This window comes from Apteryx rowi, unplaced genomic scaffold, assembly GCF_003343035.1.
Source record: "Apteryx rowi isolate R43461 unplaced genomic scaffold, aptRow1 scaffold_19, whole genome shotgun sequence".
Classification (NCBI taxonomy): domain Eukaryota; kingdom Metazoa; phylum Chordata; class Aves; order Apterygiformes; family Apterygidae; genus Apteryx; species Apteryx rowi.
Genome location: NW_020448196.1, coordinates 1,947,974 through 1,968,538, shown reverse-complemented (window position 1 = coordinate 1,968,538; position 20,565 = coordinate 1,947,974). Strand labels below are relative to the sequence as shown.

The following is a 20,565-nucleotide window of genomic DNA, read 5'->3' as shown; positions in this document are numbered from 1 at the left end:
CCCAGAAACGTCAGACCCTGGTAGCTGGTTGTTCCACCCACCCTGAGGAGCAGAGCAGGTGGCTGGAGTTCATGCCGCAGAGCGCTAGGGACGCTGAGCCCGAACCCATGCGGATAAGGACCTGGGTGCGATGCCGCACGGAGAACAGTGCGAAGAGCAGAGGGAGGGTTTGACGCCGGTGAATGCAGGGGTGGCCTTTGCTCTGCTGTGCCTTGTGCAGGGGGGCACGGAGGCGATGGGGGCTGCTTGGGCGATGGCGAGGGACCCGTCACTGCCAGCTCGCACAGCCCTCGGGCAGGCTCTGCAGAATGGCCTCCAGGTTCTGCTTGTCGGCCCGGATCTCGGCCAGGTCGCTCTCGAACGCCTGGATCTTCTCCTGCTGCCGCTCCGCCTCCCGCTGCAGATGGCTCAGCCTCCCAGCCAGGGCGCCCGGCTCAGCCAGGCGCAGCTGCAGGCGCTCCAGCTGCTGCCGGCTGGCGTTCAGCACAGCGTCCACGCGCGTGGCCCGCTCCAGRTTGCCTGGGGAAGGACACCGATGAGAGAGAAGCACAGAGCCGGGCAGGAGAGGCTCTGGACACACTCCAAAGGCTCAGGCCTGGGGCACCAGGCAAACTGCAGGGAGCGGGTGCAGCGGGGCATGGCGGCATTGCAGTGACTACAAAAAAGCAAATAGGACTGCGGCTCCAGAGAGGGCCTGGGCACGTCTCTGTTACAGCTGGATGATGGTTTCACTCCTTTGCAAAGTTTCAGAGCAGAAGGAGCTGGAGCAAATCCGTCCAGCCACAAGGAGCAAACCCAGCCAGGCGCCTCCCTTGGCTCCCAAAGGCCTGAACCCTTAACCCAGCCCTGCTCCACCTGGAGATGCCAAGGGAAATCAGTGTATCTTCTCCAGCACGCATGTTCAGCAAGCCCCAATCCTTTCCACACGAGGGCTTTCCCTGAGATGTGACCCCTCAAGAAGCTTTGCTAAGATCCAGAGTGATCTCCAGCTCAGCCTGGACAGCACGTACCCAGCACCAGGGAGCAGAAGAGCCCCCAGCTCCCCGCATGCACCTCACCTAGGCTGCTGAGCAGGTCGTTCAGGGTCTCGATGTCCGAGAGCAGCGAGCCCCGGGCTTCCTGGAGACTTTTTGCCATCTGATTTGCCTCCGTCCTCACCTTCCAACACAGACACCCAGATCAGGCACCCTGGGGACCCTTGGCTGGATGGGAGAGGGGAGGGGATCCCGGGAATGGCCCAAAGCATTTCCTGTACAGCTGAGCCCAAAAGCCAGGTTTCTCCCTGTGCTTCAGGCAAAGCCCCTTCCTGGCTTTGGTTGGAAACAGGAGGACACAACCTGCCCGAGGGGACCTGGCTCACCTGGTCTGCTTCCTCCAGGTCCCCCCTGAGTTTCTCAGCCACATGCTCCTGTCTGGAGAGCTCCCGCCAGGTCTCGCTGGTGCGCGTGGCGAGCTCGCGGGCCTGCTTGCGGGTCTGCTTGCTCTCCCGCAGCACAGCCTGCGCCCTCTGCAAAGGGACGGACACGGGAGCGTCACTCAGGGACACCCAGGAGGCCTGTGGCTGGCTGCCAGGCTAGGGCAGCAGACACGGAGAGGGCCCTGGTCGCGTGCATCCCTCCTTGTCTGCGTGCAGCTCCGGCTGGGCCTGCCGCAAGCCTCGGATGGCAAACGGAGCTGGGAAGGTGTTTCAAGGAGCAGGAATGTTGCAGGGCAGAATCAGGGCTGTATTTGGGGGAGCTCCATGGTCCTGCCTGCAAGAAGCTGGGCTCTGCTTCAAGGGCTGCCCAGCACGGCCCTGCCTCGCAGCCTGGCATGGGCTCCCTGCACCCCGCACCCCTCGCTCAGACCTTAGCGCTCTCGCCGGCAACTTGCTTGGCCTCCCCGGCCGTCCTCCTGGCTGTGGTGGAGACGGACAAGGAGTTTCCCAGCATCTTCTCTGCCTGTTTAGTCTTCCTCTGGGCCTCCACCATCGTCCTGTCCCGCACAAGCGCCATCCTCCTGCTCAGGGCAGCCTGGCCCTTCCGATGCCCYAGCACCTTCCTCATGCCTGTGGGGACAAACCGGCGATCACCACCATGGCCCTTTCTCCCCGGGGGTGCCCAGAGCTACACTGATCTCAGGGAGCAGAGAGAGAGGCAGGAAAGCATCAATCAGCCTTGCTGGGTGTTTGCGGGTGGGTGACAGCTCAGGTGCCAGCCCTTCCTCTCCTCGAGGACGTGGGATGCCTCAGCTCCCTGTGTACAGGTGCCTGCTCCGACCTGGCTGCCTTGGAAAACATTTCAACCCCAGCTCAATTTTGGCCATCTCCATCCTCTCCATCTGGGAGCTGCGGTGAGCCAGGGGCTGGCCAGGGATGCCAAAGCAGCATCGATGCAGACCCCGTCTGGAAGGTGGCAAGAGCTGAGCTCTGGCTGGGAAATGCTCCGGATGGCACCTTTTACCTTCCAAGTTGGCCAGGAGGGACTCTGCGTYGGAGAGCACAGCTTTGCCGCCTGAGACTGCCGAGGTGGCCAGGGCGCGGGCAGAGGCAGCCCTGTCCCGCAGCTGCGGAAAGGAGAGCCGGGATGAGGCTGGGCAGGGGGCAAAGAGCTGCGTCCGGCTGGGAGACGTGAGGCCCAGCCAGCTCCCGCTCGGCAGCTGAGCTCCTCGGGAGATCCGTGAGCACGAGAGGGAGACGTCTTCCAAAACCGCTCCCACTCCCCTGGCTACAGACATGGCCCCATCAGCTGCTGGAGCCGGAGGGCCAGGGCTCCCCCATCTCCCTGTGCCCAGCACGGGAGGCAGGAGAGGGATGGCCCCGGCATGCCCGGGGGTCCGGCTAGGACGGAGGGTGCCCATCACTTATTTTGCAGGACGTCCCACGCGGGCGAGCAGCGATTCTCCCCAGCAGCCCTCACCTGCTCGAAGCTGCGAGTCCTCCGCAGCTCCCGGCGCGGCTCAGCCRCCAGAGCGCGGGAAGCCTCCGCAGCCCGCCGGGCCGACGGCTCCCTGGCCTTCGCGGCCTGCTCCAGCGCCGCCAGGTCCCGCGCCAGGGCCCCCGCCCGGGCCAGCAGCGCCTGCTGCGGGGTCAGAGATGCAGAAGGCTCCCCGCGGGCCTCCCCCGGCGCTGGGAGGGAGCGCGGCCGCGGGGGCAAAGCGCGGGGCCGTGCAAGCAGGGCACTGGTCCTCGCTGACGCAGCGGGGAAGCGAGAGCCTCCTTAGCCACTGTGGGGGACGCAGGGACACGGCCCCTATCCTCGGCCACCCCAGGGACAACCCCGCCAAGCTCCCCTCCAACCCCAAAGGTCACATGGGGACGGGGTGCTTTGTGGGGTGATGCCAGGGGCTGCGCGGAGCAAGGACGCCCCGGTCAGGGCCGGTGGGTGCCGGGAGCTGAACGCCGCTCACCTGCCCCGGAGCAGTCGTCGGCAGCAGTTTCTTGGCCATGTCCGTGTTTGCCTGGTGGACGGCTGTGAAAGCTCTCTTGGCCTCCGCTGCCACCTCCAGCATGCCAGCGCCCAGCTCCTCCTGCGCCCGCTGGATTTCCCTGTACCTGCGCGGACAGGACACCACGCTCACCTGGGGTCCTGCAGTGCCCCGAGGGCTGGAGGAGATGGTGGTGTGGGACTTGGCCCYGGACACAGATGTAGGGCAAAACTGCTGGGGAAAAGGGCCTGAGACACCCTTGGCGTGGAGCAGCACGGATCTCCGCTTTGCAGCACTGCAGCGTAACGAGTTTGGCAGGACTCAGTCGCGTCCCTTCTGGGCAGCTGACTCTGCCGAACCCCCACGAGCTGTTTCTGTGACAGGTCCCGGCCGGAGGCGAGGGGCTCCCGGCGCCCTGCCAGACCTCAGGCCCACCGTCGTCCCCTCACCTGGCCTCCAGCTCGCGCTGCGTCCCCAGCGTYGCGCTCTCCTCCAGCAGGCTCTGCAGGAGCACGTAGCTGGCGTTGGAGGCCCCCAGCGCTCTCCTGACCACGGACTCCACCTGCGCTGCCGCGTCCCCGTGGCTGCAGGGACAAGTGCAGCGGAAGAGAGAGGTTATTAGGAGCAGCCTCTTGGAAGAGAGAAGTCATCCAGGACCCCGCAGGCAGCCTCCGCTCTGCCCCGTGCGTGCCGGGCAGGGGGAGGCTCATACAGGCCATGCAACRGAGAAGGAAAGCCCGGGCTAAGGGCTCCTCCGTCTCCATCCTTCTCCGCGAGCTGCGAGCCGGGAAGGGAAGGAGGGTCGCAGCTCAGCGGCTGTGGCGGCCGATACGGCGCAGCCCCTGCGTGCTGGCGTACCTCTYGGCCAGCACCCGGGCCTCCAGCACCAGGCGGCTCCAGTTCGTGGGCTGCTGAGGGATTTCGTGCGGAATCTCCTTTAAAMGCAAAAAGCAGCAGTGAGAGGCTGGTGGGGGAGCAGGGGCACCCCGACCCGGCGAGCCCAGTGCCGCAGGGACCCCCAAGGTCCCAGGCTGCGGCTCTCGGGGGGGTCGGAACCAAGAAACCCCCAGTTTTCCTGGCGAGAGCCTCCTGCACCAAAAAGGCAGCCCGTCCCCGAGCCCCCCGGGAGCGCCGGCCGGCGCGAGCCCGCACCGTGGTGGCCAGGGTGTCCGCAGCCTGCTGGATCTCCCGCTGTGCCGACTGCAGCGCGGCCCCGATCTCYGACAGCAGCGCGCAGGTCTTGGCGGGGCTGCGGCCGGGGCAGCCGATGGCCCCGCTGACGCTGCTCAGGCGGCCCTGCGCGGTGCTCAGCGAGCCGGCCAGCCGCCCCACCTGCTCCGCGAGGGCGGCCCGGGCACCTGCGGGCAGCACAAGCGGAGGCTCRGTCCCCACGGAGGCACTCGGGCCCTCCAAGCTTGCCTGCCGGGCTGCCTCGTCCCGGAGCACCTCCCCACGCGCCTGCTAACGGGAGGGGAAAACGGTCCAGGAAGGGACCCAGGGATGAGGCGCCCGGCGGTGGCAGATGCTCGGTTCCCACGCAGCACCCTGCGGGAGGAAGGGTCCCCGGTGGGGGTGACGCATCCCGCTACCTCGCAGGAGGTGCTGGCCGGACAGCCCGTCTCCCCGGGGTGCATCTCCCAGCACGGGGGACCGGCCATCGCAGCCTGGTTTTTGCAGCCATTCCTCCATCTCCTGCAGCGTGGCCTTCAGCCGGTCGGCCTGGGGAGCGAGACGTGGGGTGCACGGGGTGCCGGTGAGGCACGCGGGTGCCGGGCCGGGGTGCTGCGCCCCGTGCGCCCGCCTCGCCGGGGTGAGCAACGTACCTCGTCCCTCACCAGCCCGTAGCAGGCAGGGCACTGGCGGCAGCGGGAGCTCGGCGGGTCGGGGAAGAAGTTGGCCTGGCACCGGTCGCACTTGTAGCCCACGAAGCCCGGGCGGCAGACGCAGGTGCTGTTCTCGTGGCACTGCGGCGTGACCGAGCCCAGCGGGGAGCAGTTGCAGGCTGCGGTGGAAAGGGGTCAGGGCGAGGGACCGGCACACGCCGCGGCTGCCAGCCCCKCTCCGGGCACCCAGGTGCCGGCCCCGCGCCCGGTACCTCGGCAGCCGCCKGCAGAGAGGCCGAAGAAGCCGTGCTGGCATCGGTCGCAGCGCGTCCCCTCGACGCCGGGCTGGCAGGAGCACTGCCCCGTGAGCGCGTGGCACCGGCTGTCCCGCGACCCCGACGGGTGGCACTCGCAGCTGGCACCGAGAGGCGGAGGGCGGTGAGCAGGGACCGGGCGACGAAYGCAAAGAGCAGAGACCCGAGCCGGGGACACAGACCCCCCCTCCCCATTGCACCCCGCCGGAGGCTCTGCCGTGCCCCACGGCCGGCCCCGGGGAGGCCTCGTCCCGCCGTACCTCTTGCACCCCACGGCGGGCTGCAGGCGGTGGTAGCCCGGCTCGCAGAGGCCGCAGTCTCTGCCCGCCACGTGAGGGAGGCAGGGGCACTGGCCCGTGGCGGCGTCGCAGCCCTCCCGGCCTGGGGCCGAGCCCTCGGCGTTGCACTCGCACGCTGCGGGAGACAAAATACTGCTGGGAYGGGACAGCGGGAGGGGGACACCGGGGTTCAGCCCCCTGAACTCCCGTCGGACGGGGCTATATCCAGGGAAGGAGGATGGCAGCGGGGAGAGAAGGCAAAAGACTATCCCTGAGCGCGCCCAGGAGCACCGTGCCACGGGCGGACGGGTGCTCAGCCCCCCTGCTCGGCCCCTAAACCTGCCGGGCATCGCCTGCCGCCATCCACCTCCCCTGCCGGGAGGATTTTGGCTCCGAGAGGAGCAGGGGCAGAGCCCGGGGCTGCACGTACGCATGCACTTCCCCGCGGGAGCGGGAGCCAGCGCGTCCCCGTAGAAGTCCCGCCGACACCTCTCGCAGTGCTCGCCCGTCGTGTTGTGCAGGCACCGCAGGCACCGGCCGGACACGGGGTCGCAGTTCCCCACGGCGTTGGGATCCACGTTCCCGTGACACTGGCAGGGGAAGCAGGGACGCACGGGGCCCCTCTGCCCCAGCGGGTCCCCGAAAAACCCGTCGTCACACAGCTCGCAGCGTTTCCCTGGGGAGGGCGGAAACGTGGGGAGGATCCGGTGGTGCCAGGGGCCCCGGTGCCCACCTGTCCATCCGTCCGTCCCCGGCCTCACCTCTCTGCCCCAGCGGGCAGCCGGTACACACCACCTCGCCGCTGCCGGGCACCTGCGCGCAGGGCGAGCGCCCGGGGCACGGGCACGGCTTGCAGTCGTCCGAGCGCCCCGCGAAGGGGTTCCCGTAAAATCCGGGGCTGCAGCGCTCGCAGGAGGGGCCTTCGGTGTGGTGCAAGCACCGGCAGTGCCCTGCGAGGGGGAAAACGGAGCCGAGGGGCTGCAAAAGCCCGGCCGCGGGAGGGATTGAGATCCAAGCTTGGCGTGGGGTGAGGAGGGCCGTGTACCTCCCGCCAAGGGATTGCGCCGGGATTGCAGGTTCCCCATCAAGATTTTCCCCTTTTTGCCCAGTGCTTACTCAAGCGAGGAGGTTTTGCCCAGGACGCCTGGGTGCCGGCGCCAGCCTCGCGCTCCCTGGCGGAGCGGGGCCGGCGCGACGCGGGAGCCTGGGCGCGCACGCACGGAGCGCCGGCAATGGGCGCAAGGGCTGTCGGCGCCTGCACTAATCAACAACATATTTCTCAGCGACGAGCCGCTCTTCCCAGCTGTACGCGGCCCGTGCCACGGAAAACACAAGCAGCCGGGCTGGGAGCCGGCGGGGGGCAAACGTCTCCTTGCGATCCGAGCCAGCAAGTCGCGGCCTTCAGAAATCAGCTGCGGGGAGGAGGAGGAGGACGAGGAAGGACGCTTCAATCCCACCTCCCTCCAGCAAGGACCACCCCTCCTCCAGGCAGCCGCTTGGCTTGCCTGGGAGGATTTTTCCCTATGATTTGTGGGGTCGGTTCCTCCTGGGAGGGCTGTAGGGTTGTGCGGGAGGGAACGGGCATTTTTCCAGGCATTTTACCATTTACCCCACGCATGGGTGGAGCTAGATGATGGAAAAAGAAAGGAAAAGCGGGTGGCAGAAAAGGGTGGAAAAATAAATGAAAGGAAGCGTGCGAGCTGGCTCGACCTGGCAGAGCGAGGGCCGGGAGGAGATCAAAGGCCTGGACCCATCCCCGGAGACCGTGCTCAGCCGGCGACGCCAGCCCCGGCTCCGCGAGACAAGGGGGCGAGTTTGCAGGCCTGTTTCCGTTGGCCGGTTGAGAAAAATGCCTCTTCCAGCCCTTTCCATCCTGGCCACGCGCTCTTCTCGCCAAAGGGAGCCTGCCAGCGAGGGCCTGGGGCTCTGCCTGGGTACCAAGTGCATCATCTTGTTTCCCAGCTCTCATCCGAGCTGCCACTTCCATAGGGACGGATGGGCACTGAGAGAGCATCTCATGAGCGTTGTCCCAGCTGCACAGCTCTGGTCTGCACTGACCCGGGGCTCGGCTGCTCCGTGCCCCCGGCTGCAAGGGACCGGCGCCTCATCCAGCCGGCACCACAGGCGGCGGTTCGGGATGCGGCATCGCGGCTGAACTTCAGCCGGGACACGGGGGCGTTCRTGTGAGACGGCAGCGGTTTGCAGTCTTCCTCCCCGTCCCTGACTAAAGCAAGCCAAACACTTTCCCTGGCGGAGCGGCTCCCGCTGCAGAGAGATCGCTGCCATTTGCGATTCATTTGGAGTTGGCAGGAGCTGGGGGCTGCGCTTCCCGCGGACGGCTCTACGGGAGCTCGCCGGGCGACCGCGCTCTCCTTGGCACGCGTGTCGCCGGCAGACCTGCTCCCGCTCCGTAAGGGAAAAGGGGCTTGCAGGGCGCCACGGAGCAGCCCGCACCTCGGCCCCGCGGCCTCCCGACGCGAAGGGAGAGCAGGATCCATGGGAACCACCCACCGGCACAGCCTCGCTGCCCCCAAGACCTCACCTGGGCTTCTGCCTCCCTTCGAGCCTTAATCGCCGCCGTTGGCACACGCTGCTGAGCAGGGTCCGGAGATGGAGCGGGGCTYGGGGACCCCAAAGCTGGGGATCCTCCGGGGCCTTCCCCCAAGACCCTACTTTTCTTCCCATTTCCCTGCTACGTTCCTCCCAGGTCTTGAGCAGTGATACCGTCTGCAAGACCCGTCCTAGCAAAAACCTCGGYTCCCCCACCCCTCTGGACACCAGCGCCCTCTCCTTTACGCTCATAAAGCGCCGTGAAAGGACCCCTCGTACTATAAAACATCGCTGTTATTGCAGTTAACCCATTCTTTCCGTCTTTGCAGTTATGCATCCAATCCCTATAATTAGCCAGGCAATAAAACTTGAAGGTTTTGGGGTACCGTAACGTCACGGATAATTCCCAGCGGCCCTTGGGCACACGCGAGTGGGCTGACTGTTACCCATTTACGCAAGGACTGGGCGACCGGAGGGGTCTGCGGAGGCCAGCGGCCGGGGACRCACCTGCGAGGGGGTCGCAGCTGCCGTGCTGGTTGCAGGCGCAGGGCACGCAGCCGACGAACGGCCCGCCGAAGGGCACCTCCCGCTTGAAGCCGGCCGCGCAGGACTCGCAGAACTGGCCGGCGTAGCCCGGCGGACAGACGCACTCCTCCACCCAGGCGGCCGACGAGGCCGGGCCGGGGCGCGCGGACGTGAGCTGCACCTCGCTCAGGGACAGCCTGCCTGCGAGAGGACAGAGCGACGCGAGGACGGGGGACACGTGCCCTGGTCTGCCGGCACAGCCCCTGGCCCCGGCCTCGCCGTCCTGCCTGGAAATGCTCCAAAGAGGCACAGGAGACCCCCAAACGCTTCCAGACACCCCTGGGGCTGTTCACGGAGAGAAGGATCCAGCCCCTACAAGGCATCTTGTCCCAGCTCTGCTGCTTGATACCGCTCTGACATCCCAGCCCCATCCCAGCTTGGTCCCCATGAGGCTGCTGCATGGTGTCACCCTCCTTGCACAGGGCCACCGCATGGTGTCACTCGTCTTGCATGGGGGGCTGCTGTGTGGTCTCACCCGCCTTGCATGGGGCCACCGCGCAGTGCCACCCTCCTGGCACAGGGACGGTGCACGGAGTCACCTACCTCGCAGGGGGCCGCGGCTCACGCGGAGCCGGAGGGCGGTCAGGTTGGAGAGCAGGCGCTGGAAGCTGAAGGCCGACAGCGAAGGCTCCGCACCCTCCTCTGCCTCGTGAAGCCTGTTGGAGAAGCAGCCAGGAGGGAGGGAAGGGCCTGGCCGGTGGCCACCCACCGCCAGCCGTGCCAGTGGGACAGCTCGGCTCCCCAAGCCCGGACCAGGCACAGAGATGATGGGGACATGGCTAATCCTTGGCAGGGGCATGGAGCAGGGCTGAACCCCCAGCTCAGGGTGACCTAGACAGGACACGGTCCCCATTTCACCAGCCCCAACCAGGACCGGACATGGCGTGAGCCAAGCCTGCCCGAGGAGAGCGCCCAAGGGGCTGTGACGGGTACCTGAAGGTGACGGCCTGCTTCCCCCGGCGGGGCCGGCTCTCGCTGCCGGCCGGGGAGGAGGTGGCCCGCACCGCGATCCCCATGCCCTCGCCCTCCAGCACCAGCTGCACGCGGGGCAGGGGTGCTCCGGTCCCGTTCCCCTCCGCTCCCAGCAGCAGGGAGAGGAGCTGCCCGTAGCTGAGACGCTGGTTCTGCAGAAACTTCTCTGTGACGGGAGAGAAGAGGAAAGTCTGTAAGACACGGACGTGCCAATGTCTTGTTCCCATCATGATCAACAGGAAGCAAAGCTGGTTTGTCCCCGGTCACCCTCCTGGAGCAGGGCCAGCTCCAAACCGACCTCCCGGGGTCCCAGCCCACCACTCAACCCACCACCACGGCCTCTTGCTGCAGCTGCGGAGATGTGACCAGCTCCTTGCTGGAGCACAGTTCATGCATCCGCATGCATCTGTTCAGCGGTGGGCAGTCACACATGGGACAGTGCCGGGGGGGATCCCGCGGCAGAGCAGGAGCCCAGTTATGGCGCAGGGGCTTGGCAGTGCTCCTGCGCGCGCAATACCTGGCGCGAGAAAATCCACCGGCTCCTCTCCGTCCCACTCGGTGAAGATCTCGCCGTCAGCCCAGCGCAAAGGGATCTCGGTGCCGTCCGGCGCCGCGGCCGCCCAGCCCTCCAGCCCTGCATGACGAGCACGTGGAGGGGAAGCACCGAGTCACCCTGCGAGCCGTGGCAGCAGCAGGGTTTTGCTTTTCAAGGCTCCAGCTCATCTCATGAGATTCTCTGATGTCTAGTAAGGTGCAAGCACTTTCCTGCAGCTGGAGCCTCTGTAATGCCCTGCTCGGAACGGGCTCTGGGGCCCCACACGCTGGATAGCAGCGCTAGCCATCCCCCACTCCCATCTGTTTGTTTTCTTGGATTTGGAGAAAATTAGTATCTTTAAACTTTTGCCTCTCTGCCCATTCTGTGGTTCAAAAGTTGGAGAGCGGAGGAAGCCCAGAGACAGATGGGGCGTAATTGCATTAAGTTGGTTTCCTTCGGAAATAAGTTAAACTCTCCCCCACTCCCAACGGTTATTTATTGCATCCAGCCCCGGGCGCCTGGAGGACGAATGCTTGGAAATCTCTCCGGGGATATTGAGTGGGCTGCACTCAGTGGGATCCCTTATCTAATCATCCCAAATCTGGACCACTGACCCTTTCCGGCAGCGCAGGAAGTTTCAGGCTGATCCAACTCAGCCTGCAGGTTTCGGGAGCACTTTGGGGGACTTGATTTATGAGCAAATATCTGTACTCTAATGAGTGCTGCTGCTCTGCTGCACAGCCTAATGGGGAGCTGAGCTCGCTGCGGACCCGGCTCTGCCCGGAGGTGCTGAGCCTTTGGAAGCCCGGCCCAAAGCTCTTTGGAAAATCTGGCCCCAAACAAGCAGCCCCAAATTGGCTAGATCGCCTGCCACAGGAAGAGGGGGGGAAAAGCCCCGGTACAAAGCCTGGCTCCGTTTCAGGGCTGTGGAACGCATTACTGCAATACCGCAATTAGCAGCGTGTTTTAAATGCAATCAAGAGAAACTTTCATCTGACCTGTTCACCTCCCACCTGCTGGCTGGGGACCGATGTCCTTGTCAGGGCACGGGCAAGGCAGGGAGCCGATACCCCACACACTGGGGTCCCCACGCCACCTAACCGAGTGACACCTGCCTGCTCCCCCAGCCTGGGGAACAGGAACTCCAGGGAGCCCAACCCCAATTAGACATCAGAGAATCCACAGGCGCAAGTGCCGTCAGAAACGCCACCACCACCGGAGGAGCCTAGAGGACTCTGCACCGTACTAGACACCGGAGAAGCCAAACAAGACACTAACTGGGTCCCCGTGGTCAGTGGCCGGCTCTGAAATCGATGCTTCGAATCTCTCGCTGGCCCGGCCGGGCTCTTTGCACAGGCCGTGAGCTGGAGGGGGTAATTCCCTGCCCAGCACCAGCCCCCCCGCAGGGACGTTTCCCACGGGAGCAGGACGCAGGGGTCRGCTGGCTCGGAGCACCCCGGGGGGGGGGGCGCAGGCCCGCGGTGCCCGGGCGGCAGCGGCGGCCCGCAGGCAGGGATGCAGGCGTCGCGCCGTGCGGCAGATGGCAGGGTTTCCTCAGACATCCCGCACGGAGACGCCATCCGGCCTTTGCGGGCCCAGCCCTGCCTGCAGGTGGGCAAAAAGCCCCCTCCCGCTCCTGGGGACCGTCCTGCCCTGCTTCCTCCCATCCGGAGGCAGCCACCCCCCCCAACCCGGGGAAGGGGAAAGTTCCCACCAGGCTCCATCCTTGTGGTTTTTATCTTTCYGCCCCATTTTCCCTGCAGTCCCTGGTGGAGCAGCGGCATGCCGGGACAGCAGCGCCCAGCCAGGGCACCCTCCCCGCCGGCGAGCCCTGGACCGGGATGCCTGGCCCCTGCCTTCCCAAACCGCTGGGGTATCCTGCTCTTTGGTGGCTCCAGCGCTGCCGTCCCCTCCGCTTCCCCAGCGGCGCTGGTGGCCGGGGAGCCGGCGGGACCCGGTACCTCGCTCGAAGGTGGCACGGACGTGGGTCGCCTCGTAGCGGGCCGCCGCGGTGCACGCCGTGGAGTGGCCGTAGCAGAAGCAGCTGGTGCAGCCGGCCGGGTTGTGGGGCTGCAGGTTGAACCACCCCGGCTGGCACCTGCGGTGGGGGAAGAAACCTGGAGCGCGGCACGGGGCAGAGGGCGGGCAGAGCCGCGGGCTTCGGAGCCTTCATCCCGCGAGGAGGAGGAGGAGGGAGGCAGCTCCAAAGGAGCTGCATCCCAGCGGTCCAGAGAAATGCCGCGGCACGGCCTTCCCGGGCCAGCGCAGCGAGCAGCACAGCGGCGTTTCCGCCRCAAAGCCCCGGCACGGAGATGCCGGGCGAGCAACGTGGCCGCGGCCTCCGCGCCGCTCACCTGTCGCACGCAGAGCCCTCCACCCTCTGCTTGCAGGCGCAGCGCCCCGTGTTGGGGTCGCAGGTGCCCACGCTGCCCGCCGGGTCGCAGGCGCAGGCTCTGCACGGGGCGAGACGAAGCCGCGGGGTGAGCCCCGGCGCCGACCTGCCGCGGGGACCCGGGCCCAGGCGCCTCCTCACCGGCAGCCGCCGTCGCCGAGGCTGTGGAAGCCGTCCTTGCAGCGCTCGCACTTCCAGCCCGTCACGTTGGCTTTGCAGGCGCAGGCCCCCGCGCTGTCGCACTGGAGCTGCAGGGAGCCTGCGGAGCCCCCCGAGCCGTCAGGAGGAGACGGGGGGACCTCGGGCACCAGGCTGCACCCCGCACAGGACGGGGAGCATCGGGGGCAGCCGGAGCGTGGGAAAGCCGGTAGAGGGTAAACGCAGCGGCATCCACGCCGGTGCATTTACCCCGGCGTCATACCCGACCGACCCTCCCACCCTGCCGTGCCCCCAGAATTGCCCCCGATGCGGGCAGGGGCCTGGCAGCGAGAGCCGGGGCGTCCCCACGCACCTGCGGCGTTGCAGTGGCAGGGCTGGCAGGCAGCCTGCCCGTCCCAGCGGTAGTGGTTGGGCCGGCAGCGCTCGCAGCGGGGCCCGGCGGTGTTGTCGCGGCAGYGCAGGCAGTGGCCCCCGTGCCCAGTGCTGCGGTACAGCTCCCGGTCGTAGAAGCACTCGTCCGAGCGGCCGCTGCAGTTGCAAGCTGGGGAGGAGGCGGAAGGGGAGAGCTCGTGCCGCTGGCCGCTGCCGCTCGCCAGGGCACGCCGCAGGCAGCGCAGGAGCCCGGGGGTTAAAACCACCTCCTGGGGCGGCTCGAACGAGGGGAGCGAGCTCTTTGCACCACCTCCCTGCTGGGAGAGGAGGCGGGTGCAGCTCCATGCACATGGAGCAGACTCCCAGCACGCATGGGCTAAGGACATGGGCTCCTAGGGATGATGGCACGACCAGGCTGCCTGGCATGCAAATCCTCCCTCGCTGGCCAAAAAGCCTTGCAAAATGGGGCAAGCGCTTTCTTCCCCCACCGGAAAGGCAGGAGCTGCTGGACAAGCCGAACGGGCACCGGTGCTGCCGGCGGGTCTGGCTGCTCACCCGCGAGGAAGCCGTCCCCCAGGCCGGCACAGCACCCGGCGCTACTCACGGAGACACTCGTTGGCAGAGGCGGCGGTGCCGCGAGCCCACGGGCGGTCCTGGTAGAAGGGCTGGCAGCGCTCGCAGTCGACTCCCGCCGTGTTGTGCTCGCACACGCAGGCCAGCCGCCCGGCCGCGTCGGGAGCGCAGCGGCTGGCGTGGCCGTTGCACTTACACCTGCRGCGAGCGGGGCAGAAGGTAGCACACGGCGCGCTTGGCCCGCGRCCGCCCGTCTCCTCCCCGGGGTGCTGCTCGCGCTCGGGCTCCCTTGCAGATGCTGCCTTGCCCCTTCGTGGGCTCGTAACCCTGTCCCGTACCGCCAGCTCCGCTTTACAGCTGGGAAAAGTCAAATCCAAGCAGTTGGCCCCAAGAATGCGACGCAAACAAGATGGAGCCRGAGGTGGAGACCAGCTGCCCCAATCCCCAGCCCTACACACGTGTCCAGGAAGGTCGCCTCCCTGCAGCCTCCCTCCCGGCCCCTCACCTGCCGCCGACGGAGAAGTCGGAGATGGCGTAGTAGTACGACTGCAGCACCTTGGGGTCCTTGAAGATGTCRTCCCCGAAAGTGTTGAGCCGGTTCAAGGAGATGAGCAGGTCGGTGACGGTCACCCACTCCTGCAGGGSACACGGGGAAGGCTCAGGCCACCGGCTCCCCATCTCCGCTGCGAATCCCTTCAGCTCGAGGACATTCCCAAGCATCCCCAGCCCCGGCAGTGACGGGCCCACCTCCCCCACCGACGGGCACGTCCTGCACCCTTCCAGGACGGGGTGCAGGGCAGCACGGACCACTTTTGCCCGCGCGGTGCCATTAGCGTGCCCGGCCTCGGGGCAGCCCCCGCAGCACCTGCAGCGCCGGGCTCCCGTCGAAGTTGTAGGCGCTGGGGCGGCCCTCCAGCGTGGAGAAGGCCACGTTCCCSCCGCTCAGCGGGGAGATGTCGCTGAACTCGTCGGTGCAGAAGGCCACCTGCTCGTCCTCCCCCGGCCTCAAGTACTGCCGCTGCCGTTTGCCGTAGGTCTTCTCGCAGGACGCGCTGTAGTACTGGTAGGGCAGCCAGGGCCCGTCGGCRCGGCTGCGCTTGTAGATGGCGAAGCTCTCGGGGCGGCTGGTGTGAAACTTCAGCCGCACGTAGGTGATCTCGTAGGCTTTGCCTGGTGGGGGGGGGACGGGCAGCGCCGTCAGCAGGGAGCTGCGCCCCGTCCTGCACCGCGTCACCCCCCTCCTACAGCTCCACCTCCCGGGACCACCACCGTCACCCTCTCCCAACCACCGCACCCACTTGGAATAGCTGCAGGAGGAGCAGCGAGAGGGGCTGCACTGCCAGGGCCACCCCGCGCGGGGGTGGGGGCTGGCCAAGCACGCCGCTGGGAGCAGACCCCGGCACGCTCCCCGGGCAGCCCCGCCGGCATCACCTGCATTCGCCGTTTTCTCCCGAAAACCACCCGTTTCTCCCCCCACCATCTGCCTGAACAGATGYGAACAGATGCGTCACCACGCGGAAGCTGCTGCTCAGACGCCGTCTGTGCCAGCGCCGCGGGACGACAAGGCTCCAGCCAGCCCGGGCGCAGCGGGAGCAGGGCGCAGACGCTCCCGGCCGCCAGCCGAAAGGCATCCACGCGCCACGGAGAGCGGAAAGCGCCGTCCCCGCAGCCGGCTGCCCCCTAACGAGCTGCTTCTCTCCGCAGAAGAAACCCAGTCCAGCCCCGACCCCGAACTCCCCCTGCAAGGCAGCCTCCTGCTCCGCGTGTGGAGGCTGGGTTGCACGGAGCCACGAGCCCAGCGTAAAGCCGGGATCTGGTAGGAAGAGTCTGGCCCACGCCGCGAAGCAGCAGCCCCAGGGCACCAACCGCCCTCTCCTCCCCTCAGCTCAAGGCTGGTCCCCACGCAGGGGGACCGGCCATCGCCACCGCCTTTGCCAGCCCAAAGACAAACAGAGGACGCCAGTCCCCGGGGCTGCCAGCCCAGCGCCGACCCTGCTTTAAAGAATTGCTTTAAAGAACCAGGAGGGGGGGTCCCAAAGCGAACCTCAGCAGCACTTAGCTGTCAGGGATGAAGGACCTCCTCAAAGACCCGGTTGCTCCATAACAGCACCGCTCCCGACAGCGCAAAACAATTAGCTACAAGGTTTTGGCTTTATTTGAAAAGCTAATGAGTTGGGAATGTTCGAGGGGTTATTCCGGGACTAGGAAAACAAGCCTTTAATTGGGCCCATATGAATAATGTCACTGCGACTTTGCTGCAGGGGAGCCCAGCTAACCGAGGCTACYGGGAGGCTGGGAAAGCTGCTGCCTCCGACCAGCCGGGAGAGCCTGGTTGAGCTAGGGCAGGGGAGACTCGCTCGTACCTGCCCGGAGCTGGCGAGCATCGGGACAGGGCTGTGAGCGCGTGCTCCTCCGAGCCGTCCCCACGCTCCCATCCAAAATCTGCCTCCCTCTGGGGCCTTCCCACGCAGATGCTGCTGGCGGCGTCCTTAACTTTAAACCCTCTTGGTCCAAAACGTGCGGATCGCTGCAGGATGGGACGGTTCTCAGGACAGTTATTCTAGTTTTTCAGGTTTTGCTTCATCGCAGCCGTGACGAAGCAATGCCGAGGGGCTGGCGAGTGAGGCCGGCTTCGCTGTCACCTGCCCCTGCCCTCCACCCCGCGCCGAGGGACCCCCATGTCTGGTGGCGCCTGTTCCCAGACGCACRGCCCCGGGGGGACGTCTGCCAAAACAGGGAGGTCAGAGCAGTCACCTCGCGCAGCAATTTCCTCTGGGAGAGGAACCGTGCCGGAGCTGTGTCAATAAACAAGCGCTGCCCAAAGCGGCCTGCAACAGCCTCGCGGCGAGGGGAGGGGGAGCGGGACGGTTCAGGGGGCTCGAGCTTGGTATCTTAAGCTTGGTGGCGAAAACTCACTATAGTGGAGAATATTGCGAGTTAATGCATCCTTTTTCTGGACGGTCACTTTAATTGGCCAAAGTCTGTTCAGTTCCTCCCAAGAAGGGAGAATCCATGAATAGCCCATGGTCCCAGCTGGATTGTCCTCACTTTACTGCTCAGGGAGATCCAATGGGTCCAAAATACATGCACACTGCAAGAAGCCATGGCCGGGAGGGACAACAGTGGGACCCAGGAGTCCCTCTCTCACAGTTCTGCTGCTTTCCACAACTACGTGTTCACTCACCTCCTGCACAGGTRAAACTACAGCTCCTAAAACACTGGAGGTCTCCAGATGGACAAGTTTGGAGAGGAACGAGGGTTGTGCTGATTTATCATGTCACCTGAGCATGGCTGGCAGCCTCCAGCCCCATCGAACCCAGGCTGCACAGGGCTCAGCCCCAGGAGCCCATTACAGGTTCGGATCCCCCAGGAAAATCAGCATCAGAGTCATGGCTGCAAAGATCCTACCTAATCTAGACACATTTAAATCAGATATTCACATTCCGGGAGTTATCTGAGGAGCTTCCTGGACCACCTATGCCATATGTGTCTGCAACCCCACCAATATTCTGGGTTCCTTCCAGGGCCATGCTGCTGTCTTGCAGTAAATGCAATGGCCACAGTCGTTACGGGACTATCGATCTGATGCAAGTCCAGTGCACTATATCAGCATGGCTGAAACCTCTCAGAGAGGAGAGACTTAAAGGATGATAATCTAATTAACGCCAATCAACAGCATGTAGGTAAACACGGGTCTTGTCCAACTCATTTGATATCTTATTTAATAAGATCCCCAGGTAACCACACTGGACAACCTACAAGACATCTGGCTCAGGACTGAGCAAGAGAAACAGACTGGCAGGAGACACACTACACGGGTTAAAAAGCCCAATTGCTGGCTCGAGCTCGTGGCAGAAATGCAAGCGAGGGCTTGTCCTGGGCCGTGTCCCCGGAGGGGAGCACCGCAGTGGCTGCATCGCAGCATGCGACTGCCTGGGCTTTTCCCCAATAACCGGGGAGAAAGCGTTAAGATAATGACAAAAAAAATCTGCAGCTGGGACTAGAATGAGGAATGGCAGCTGAGGGAAAAGTCAGACAGCAACATGCTGGGCACAAAGACGGCACTTTTTAGCGTGCCAAGATATATCAGGAGTCTAGGAAGAGCAGCGCTGGGTACGTTTGCAGAGGAATGCCCCGGCTCAGGAAGGGACGCAGGGATCGGGGTTGGTAACCAGGGCTGGATGCAAGCTCAGTGCAACGTTATGGCCTCAGGTGTGTTCACAAGGCACAGACTCAAGCAGGGAGGTCCCAGGAGCTGCACAAAACCCTGCTAGACTCCACTGGACATCTATGAACAGGGTCTGACTGGGTACTGCCAGCCCATGGAGGAGCTGGAGAAGAGCCACAAGAAAGGCAGAGACTGGAAAGCAAGCCCTGAAGCAAGAGACTGGGAGCTCAGGCAGCTGGCCCGGGGAGGACTAACAGCTTCCAGCAGCTGGAAGCAGAAGGGAAGAAAATTCAGGCTAGAAGTTGTCTGCAGCCGTGGTGGGGACTAGCCCTCAGAGGAACCGACAGCAGCTTGCAGTAGCAATGCAGATTGCAATCAGAGCATCTGCGCTCCAGTTCAAGCATGAATGAATTTAGGGAAACCCGACGGCCTGCGTTGGACAGGAGACGGGACGGTCCCCTCCAGCACGGTTCGCAGGAGGTGTCGGAGCGGGGAACGGGGGCCGGCGGGCTCCTCCGGCGCCGCTTCTCAGCCCCGGCAGGGAGCCCAGCCTCGGCTGCTCGGGGATGCGGACCAGATGTCTGCCTGCTCGCAGGGGGCTGGGAAAGGGCTGACCTCCCGCGCGAGCAGGCAGCTCCGTGTCCCCACCAGGGGCACGCGCGGACCCTCCGCCGGCCGCCCTGGGGCGACGTGGCCAGCCCGCCGGCTGGAGGGGRCCCGGGGCTGTCGCCGTTGTTGGCAGTTGGATGTGCTGCTTGTTTGGCTCTGTCCATAGCCCCCCCACGACCCCCACCTTCTGCATGTGGATACAGCAGATAATGAAGATATTAAAGATCAGGCCAATTGCCAGGATAGTTTAGATGGCAAGAAAGCACTAAAAATCCTTTTTTTTAAATGCCAGACATGATTCCATGAGCTTTAACTACCCTACAAATGGGTGACTTGTGTAATATTTAAAATATAGAAGGTCACATCTCAACTGGAGAAGCCTGCCAGGGCTGCCGTGGCATTCGCAGAGCTCTGCCCCCCCCCCCTTAGAGACGTATGGTATGTCCTCAGCAATGCACAGGGATGAAATGGCACCGGTGGCAAAGCAGAGGGACACGTGGAGGCTTTGCACCCCCAGTGCTCAACCCTAGCACGCAAGGCTCTCCTGGTGGGTGACCATCAGGATAGGGAGCTGCCTGTCTCCTGCCYGGTAAACTTGCATTATCAGTTAAAACAGGCTTGAGCTAACCGAAAAGCGGGCACCCTTGGCAGAGCTGGGTGGGAAGCAGCACAGGCAGGCACGGCTGCTGGGCAGACACGGCCACCACGGAGCAGAAGAGCCTTGCTGGCCCATAAGCGCTTTCAGGATCACGTTCGCACCCTCACCCACCCTGTCCCCGTAGGAGACCCGGCCTCACTGCTGCGGTCCATCCCCACTACCAGCCACGGGGCTGACGGATGGAGCAGACCCTCCCCAGCTCCTTTCTGTGACCTATCTGCTGTGCTTAGCGAGGGACATCTCCCTCCTTGCACCCCCTAGAAGCCCTGGAGAGGAGGATGGGGGGTCCTGCCTTAACCCAAAACCTGCATCAAGAGTTACGGGGTGCAGGAGCATCCCCGATGAGAGCATCCAGCACCCCCTGTCCACATGGCCGTCCATCCCAGGGCTCGAGAGCATCCCCCTCCCACCTTGCCCACCCACCCCGAGGCTGCAGCTCTCGCGGGGGTCCTGGCCGCACTCACCCAGGTGCAGCGTGATGTTGACGGAGTTGGGGTGCTGGATGCCGAAGGCCATGGACTGGCTCTGCCACCAGGTGCTGTCCTCCTGGCTGTGGAAGTCGGTGAGCAGGGAGGCGTTGTGGTGGAGCAGGGGGTCGCCGGCATCGCAGCGGTGGCACAGCTTGGTGGCGTCGCGGGTGCCCATCTGCAGGCAGTAGTCCTCGGGTGGCGAGCCGCACGTGTTGGTGGTCTGGGCGGCCCGGCCGAACGCCGCGTTCTCGAAGACGGGCATGCAGCGGCGGGCCYGGCCCCGGGCGTCGTGGCAGGCCGCCGAGCCCCCCGCGCCGGCGCCCAGCCCCAGCGCCAGCAGGGCCAGCACGCAGAGCCCGGGTGGCCACGCCATGCCGGGACTCGCCACGCCGCACACTGAGCCGCCTCCGGACGGTCCGGCGGCAGCAGGAGCAGGCGGGATGGGATGGGATGGAATGGGATGGTCCCCCCCCCGCCTGGCACCTCCTCTCGCTCCGAGGTCCATCTTGTGGAAGCTGCTGGAAATGTCCAAAAAGCATCGTTTGCAATCCTGGGCTGCGCGGTTTGAGCCCGCTGCAAGCCTGGAGCCCCCCAGCCCCSAGGCCACCCACGCCATGGGGCTGCGCAGGCTGGGGACTCCCCGGTGGGACACGTCCCAGCCCCATGGCTTCAGGGATGGGGGGGGTTGGGGCCTTCGGCAGC

The 20,565-nt window shown here is 65.3% G+C and overlaps 1 protein-coding gene across 1 annotated transcript; it reads right to left on the bottom strand.

Moving 5' to 3' along the window:
• Positions 1-268: 268 nt before the first annotated feature.
• On the bottom strand, positions 269-20,236 carry LAMC3 (laminin subunit gamma 3). Its single transcript, XM_026062268.1, has 28 exons — positions 19,858-20,236; positions 14,824-15,128; positions 14,464-14,594; positions 13,990-14,156; positions 13,366-13,554; positions 12,996-13,113; positions 12,817-12,915; positions 12,424-12,560; positions 10,445-10,561; positions 9,889-10,093; positions 9,499-9,611; positions 8,878-9,096; positions 6,582-6,770; positions 6,251-6,496; positions 5,803-5,956; positions 5,501-5,643; positions 5,229-5,407; positions 4,995-5,124; positions 4,558-4,763; positions 4,264-4,337; positions 3,855-3,989; positions 3,388-3,532; positions 2,898-3,059; positions 2,442-2,544; positions 1,848-2,047; positions 1,361-1,507; positions 1,059-1,158; positions 269-519 (listed from the first exon to the last, which is right to left on the bottom strand). Exons 1-28 carry the CDS (start codon positions 20,234-20,236, stop codon positions 269-271), a joined length of 4,743 nt encoding a protein of 1,580 aa, XP_025918053.1.
• Positions 20,237-20,565: the final 329 nt, after the last annotated feature.